Source organism: Microcebus murinus, chromosome 14 (genome assembly GCF_040939455.1).
Source record: "Microcebus murinus isolate Inina chromosome 14, M.murinus_Inina_mat1.0, whole genome shotgun sequence".
Taxonomy (NCBI): Eukaryota; Metazoa; Chordata; class Mammalia; order Primates; family Cheirogaleidae; genus Microcebus; species Microcebus murinus.
The window spans coordinates 33,153,591-33,160,436 of NC_134117.1; the positions used below are offsets into that span (position 1 = coordinate 33,153,591).

The window sequence follows — 6,846 nt, forward strand, 5'->3', positions numbered from 1 at the left end:
ACTCTATTCTCTTTGATTAGCAGTACAAACTGTAATCCTTTATTTACAATTCCAAAGTACTAAAAATTCTTAAAACTGAAATGTTTTTGCAACTATTTTGTGGCAAAAACATGTACGTGACCTGAAGTGACATGAGCTATTTCATTTTTGATTTTGATTTTATTCCCTTTATCATGAACACACATACATTTCACTGCAGTTATTAATATATGCTTGATTATGGAGAACAGGCCAGGACCTCACTGTGGGAATTATATAATACATGGTATATATACTGAATTTCTTTTCTAAAATCTGAAAAACTTGAAATTCCAAAGCGCCAAGGTCTTTCCTTAACAAACTGTTGGACCTGTATCTGCACTATATCAATTTCTGCAAATTTTTATTCCAAATCTTCAATTTTTCAGCTACATTGAGCATGTAGCTGAAACACCCATTCATGTAATCATTTATACAAGCATATGCATTTTTGTAAACAACCAACTTAAAAATGAACTGTTCGAACTCTGAGTTAAGTCCCTACATAAGCTCTGAAAACCTAGGGTACCAGCAGCAGGAACCTTGTCTCCAAGCAGTTGTGTGATAAATTCCTTCAAAGCATTTCCCAAGGTAATCCCTACCTGCAGCTCCAATCTGCCAATTATAGGCTTACTTTTAAATGTGTGTCATTACTGTACACAATTTGCTGCACTGATTTAACTTAAAGCGTGTTTTAAAAATTTCCAGTATCACAGCCCTTACACTTTTTTAAAAAAATAAAAACCTACCGAATCAAAACATTATTCCTAAAACTAATACAGTACTTTAAAGAAGATTGAGCTATTTTAGTAAGTTCTTAGTCATTTAAGAGGGAGGTTTTAAGAAATGAATTGCAAGTAGGAATAAAGAAAATGTATAATGTTCACCAAACTTTTACTATTTTGTCACGCATAGCTGCATGACAAGTCATGATCTTTAAATATATCAAAGTAAACTTTCAAAAAGTATTTAAATATTATGTCAAATTAAAAAATCGTAAAATCATTTTTTATTGTGCTCCAACGCAACCAGAGTCACAACCACCAGTGAAAATAGAGAAAGGGGGGGAAGGGGCTGTCCCATGACATCATCTGGCAATATGTAGTTTGAAGCCTGAGAGCGCTCTCCAAATAACCCTTACGAAAATCCAGCTGAGAAATCATCCCTGTCAAGCTAGAGAACTTGAGTTTAAATAAAAGGTTCAAAAAGCCTCCCCCTTTTTAAGTCACATGTCTGTACCATATGAAAAATGAAAACCATCACCGATGCATCTACCTCCCACTACCCTGACAGCGACGGAAAGGTCACAATTAAGTGGAAACTCGCCCCAGAGCCGGTTCTCTCTGAAGGGGGAAGGGAAAGAAAAGCTAAGAAAAGGGCGAAATCTCCGCGCCTCCAAGGCAGGCAGGCAGGCAGGCACCTCGGCGGAAAACCCACTCCCGCCTGCCTGACATCCATGCTCATCCAACAGATAATGCCGACTCCAAGATGCAGGTCATTCCCCTAGAGAAAGTGGGGGCCAAACCCCCAGAAAATAACCCAAAACGTCCAGCGGAACCGACCACCCCCAACATTTCCCGAGGGTGGAAGGTGCAGCTCGCGAAGTGTTCGGGGCTGTCCACGAGGGGCAACTCTCTTATTTCGGCCACGGAAGGGAGACCTGTGTGCATCTCTCCCGCGGCCCGGGGGTCCTGAGGTGAGACGCGGCCCTGCGGGCGCCCCTCGCGCGACCGCCCTCCTCCCGACTCTCGCCGTCGGGGCGCCCCGCGGCCCCTGCCCCGCACCTACCGCGGTCGCGCCGGCGCCGGCGCCCGCCGACACGATGGGCGGCAGCTTCTCGCGCTCCGGCTCCTTCCCTTTCCTCTCCTCAGGCGCGGCCGCCGCCTCTGCCAGCGGCGCGGCGGGCGAGGGCACCCGACCCGCCTCACTCATGTCGGGCCGGGCGACGGGAGCGCAAGGCGGCGGCGGCGGCGGCGGCCGGACTGCTGCTGGGGCTGGTGCTGCTGCAGCAGCGGCCGCGAGAGGGCTCTGGGCGGCCGCTTCCAATCGCGGCCGCCGCTCCGCCCACGCCCGCGCCCGCGCCCACGCCCGCGGCTCTGCGCGCCCCCGAAGCCGCGCGCCCCTCCTTCCGCCCCCGCGCGCGGCAGGCCCGCGGACCAGACACCGCTGCCTGCGGCCGCAGCCGGTTTCCGTGTCCGGCCTTCCTCGCCCCGGCCGGGACTCGCCCGTCGCGGGTTGGAAGCGCCGGCCGCAGCCACCCTCGCCAACCGTAAGGCCCCCCAGAGGAGGCGCCGCGGTCGACGCCTGGCCGCCATGTTGTTTCCAGCATGTCGCCTGAGATGACGAGGAGGGGACTCCGCGCCGGGGAACCTGGACTGGGGGAATTACGGGAGGGGGTGGCAGCCGAGGCCTGCATAGGGTCGGGCGGGGATAGACACAGTCCAACTGGCACCTGTATGACAAGACGTGCGCACAGCCTACCCTTCACGAACGGTCTTGGCTAGTCCTGTGTGCGAACGCCCGGGGCCCAAGGGTCTGGGTTGGTGGCCTTTTGCCATTTTCACCCCAGCGCCCACAAAGCCGTCCGCCTTGGGGCCGCTGCTCGCCCCTCTTATCCCTGCCCCCCTCCTGCCCCCGGGAGAGCCTGCCACCAGCCTGCACACCCTCAGGAGACAGCATTTCCTTTCGTAGCGACCGACCCCTCTGCACGCCCAAATAGCCTCAGCCTACGAAGGAAAAGCCGGGGATGGGAGGTGTGCGACACTGTGCTCCCCTCCCGCTCCCCTCGTAGGGTAGGACGGCCAGGCCACACTTTCCATTCCTGTTGCTCTCGTCCCCCTTTTGACTGCCAAATCCGCCTCTCCCTTCCCGTCCCCACGCGCCTACATTTTGCTCTCCCCGCAACCCTTTGCTGCCTCCTACCCTTGCTTGTTCCTTTCCGTTTATAAGTTACAGATGGACATACCCAAACTCTGCTGCATCATCTTTAATATCAGATCATCATAAAATAGTGGTAAAAACTTTAAAACCGAGGAGAGCTTTTAATCAAGATATTAAAACACCCCCCCACCCCCGCCCCACCACAAGACACACAGACAATTTCCTTTCCTTTCTCGACGCCTCCTCCTTTTCCTTTTCTCAGTCTACTGGAGCTGCGGAGACACCTGCTGATATAAAAGAAGTAAGAATGTGCTGTATCGCCTATTAAAAAGGGAATTTCTAGACACTTAGGTTTTCAGATTTTTAGGCTGTGACTTCATTATTTTACTGGAGGTTGAGTGAGTTTTCAGATCAAGCATATCCAGATCCAAATATAAGAACCAAAAATATCTCTGAAACAAACCCAAAGATGATTTTTGTGTTACCTATTATTTTACATAATGTAGTTATTAGTATAAGTGCTACATACAGTGCATCTGAAATGGGGTTGTATGTTTTTCAAACCCAGGATTTGTAACAAGCAGATCTGAAGAAAGCAACGTAATGAGTACATTAATTAATGTTCAAGGTTGCCTTCTACGTTATAAATTCTGACTTTAATTTATAGAAAGGCTTGCTGGTTTTAATATAGTTGCTGTCGCTGCCTATTTACTTCTTAATTAACAAAAAGTATAGAATAAGTGCCATAAAGTCAGCAAAAAGTATTTCAGTGCTTAATTAGCCTTGGAGGGAAATGATGTATACAGACATGCTGAAGCTTCCTCCTTTCTATTTTTCTTGAATTCTTTTTCAGGATTTTCTTTCCTTAAATCTCTAAAATACCATCCTATCAGGAAGAACGTAACATTATTGCCTACTTTTAGCAGATCCACATGCTGATGATTGATATAGAAACAGCTCAAATGTTATTTTATAAAATAAAGCCTTTATTTTAACTACAATTCAGGATATTCTGTGCTGCAAAGTCTAGGTTTATAGAACAAATACTAGGGGGAAAATTATCCTCCTTCCTCTGTTTTCAACTGGATTTAGTAATTTGCTATAAAAATGCTTGGATGAGAAACCACTTGGATTACATGCCTTATGCTTTTTTCATGTGTGAGACTAAATAAAAGTGTGTCTGTACATGTAGTCACATTCAATAGAACAAAATGCTTCAATATTGGCAAAACAAGGCAAGTCAGAAATTTTAATTTCTGGTACTGTACCAGAGTAGATAATAACTCATTTCTAAACAAGTCCACTGATTAATTCACTTGTGAGTTCCATATCAAAAACAATAAGTAATTCATTGATGTTTGCTTTTATATCCGATTGAATAAATGCTGTCAATTCACTATCCCATCCCTCCTTCATACACACTCCAGGATGGGGCTTGGAGCACAGGAATGGGAGCTGCTAGAAAGCTGTAGAAAAATATCTCTGGGGGAACTTGTGGATTTGAGAGACACATTTCCAACTGCCACCAATGTGCTTCTGAGGGTCCAGGTGGGAGAAGAGAGTATTGTAGAGCAGGACATATGGAGGACGCTATTCTGTATAAAGGTGTGGAGAAGATGCTTTTCAGCTATACCAAGTGTCAGTGAGGACTGCAGCAGTGGTGGTATCCAAGTATAAACTCATTAGCCTAGGAAGAACTGGGAATGAGGTAGGAGAAACATTTCACCTTCCTAAGTCCAGATGTAAAATATGAGCTCATTAATTATACTATGGGGAATAGGAATTTGGGGGTGGGGTGTGGGGGTTAGAGATTTCATTTCCATGGAAGAGAAGGAAAGACCAAATTACAAGGTAGTAGAAGGTCTAAATTATAGATAACTTCTATTTAATTACATATAGTAATACTAAGGTAGTGAACAATAGCAAAGTAGGTTCTGACAGGTCACTAAAGAATGTTTTATAACTAATATCTTAATGTTGAAAGATATAGCTATGTATTAGTGCAACTTATCTTTTTAAAAAAACATATTTTTCATATTTCAACTGAGTGTTGTCCCAAAGTAGTAAATTTAGGGAAATATACTTATTTTAGCCATATGGACATTGTTAAAAACATTATCAGAACTCTTCTGTAGGTATAATGATTATGGATTCTTTTAAATTACTATTTAAAAAATAACTTTCTTTAAAAAATTGTCATTACAGAAAAAAATAGAAAATACAGATTAGCAAAATGATCCTCCCCAACTTCAGATATTCACTAAGACCTTAGTCTGTATCTACAAAATCTCCCGTATCTATTTACACACACACACACACACACACACACACACACACACACACAGAGTGTCTTGCTTAGTTCTGATAAAAATAGAACATACTGAAACACTGTTTTGAATCTGTGCAACTCATTCTTTAGAATATCCTCCAAAATGTGATAATCTTTAGAGGACGATTTTCAAATACAGTTATATAGAGCCAAGACTAAAGATTATAGTGGGTGATTATCAAGTTTATATTTTTAATCAGACCTGTCTTGAGTCTGTTCTCTTCTCTGGATTCCCATTGCCATTGGCCTAGTCAAGGCCCTCAACATCTCTAACCCCGATTATTTTAATACTCTGCTAACTGGTCTTGCCTTCAGTTTCTTACCCGCTCTAATTGCCACCAGAACGACCTCTTCAAAATACCTAATTTCTTGCCAGTCTTTTGTTTAAAAATACTTCAGCAGTCTTTCAAAAGCCTTTACAATAAAAATCTGAACCCCTAGTATGGCATTCACATGAATTCTTTGCAAAGAAGGTAGTTCTTAACATCCTAATTAGAACCATTCCTTTATTTCTGTTCCCAGAGCATGTTGTACATACTTACCTTTATAGACCTGTTACCTTTTAGTTATTTATTCCCCTAATGAGTCATGGCATAGAGAGAAAGGACCATGTCTAATTATTCCTTGAATTCCCACTCGTAGCACACTTCTAGGAATATGCTATTGACAAGGCACTCAATAAGCTCAGAATAAATAAAACAAGGTGTTTTCTTACATGGTTTGTAAAGGGGCTCTGAAACTGTTTCCAAAGAGGTATTTTAAAAATGCTCTCAGTGATGGACTGCAGTCACTAATGGTTTGGTCCTGATATTACTTCTTAAAAATCTTCATCTTCTAGAGCAGTGCTACCAGTAGAACTTTCTGTAATGGTGTAAATGCTCTATATCTGTACTGTCCAATATGGTAGCCTAGCCACATGTGGTTATTGAGCACTTAAATTGTGGCTATTGTGACTGAGGAATTGAATTTTTAATTTTAATTAATTTAATTTATATTTAGGCTGGGCACGGTGGCTCACAACTGTAATCCTAGCACTCTGGGAGGCCGAGGTGGGCGGATTGCTCGAGGTCAGGAGTTCGAAACCAATCTGAGCAAGAGCGAGACCCTGTCTCTACTATAAATAGAAATTAATTGGCCAACTAATATGTATAGAAAAAATTAGCTGGGCATGGTGGCGCATGCCTGTAGTCCCAGCTACTCCGGAGGCTGAGCTAGCAGGATTGCTTGAGCCCAGGAGTTTGAGGTTGCTGTGAGCTAGGCTGACGCCACAGTACTCACTCTAACCTGGGCAACAAAGCGAGACTATGTCTCAAAAAAATAAATAAATAAATAAAATAAAATAAAAAAAATAATTTATATTTGAATAGGTGCATGTGTCTAGTGGCCACCATATTTGAAAGCAGATCTATCTGGAATTCCATCTCAACTGTAAAAGAGCACCTCTAAATTAATGGCATCCTAACTAAAATATTTGCAAGCAAACCTTCACCAAAGTAATGAGGGCAGATTTAAAAGAGCTCTGATAACAAACTTGTAAGGCTAAATAACTTTTTCCTGGTTTCTTTTTTAAAATTTTTTAAAGATGGGGTCTCACTCTCTTGCCCAGGCTGGAGTACAGT

The 6,846-nt window shown here is 43.6% G+C and overlaps 1 protein-coding gene across 2 annotated transcripts in view; it reads right to left on the reverse strand.

Annotated features, from left to right (window-relative positions):
- Window positions 1–2,048, reverse strand: part of HECTD2 (HECT domain E3 ubiquitin protein ligase 2) — a 63,374-nt gene extending 61,326 nt beyond the window's left edge. The window contains exon 1 of one of the 2 annotated variants that reach the window (XR_002221373.2): window positions 1,807–2,002. Coding sequence is in view for 1 of the 2 variants with exons in the window: in XM_012765674.2 (XP_012621128.1) it covers window positions 1,807–1,950 (144 nt within the window). In the remaining variant the exon portion in view is untranslated. Of the gene's footprint in view, window positions 1–1,806 lie in introns of both variants that reach the window. The other variant, XM_012765674.2, reaches the window with a different exon arrangement.
- Window positions 2,049–6,846: the final 4,798 nt, after the last annotated feature.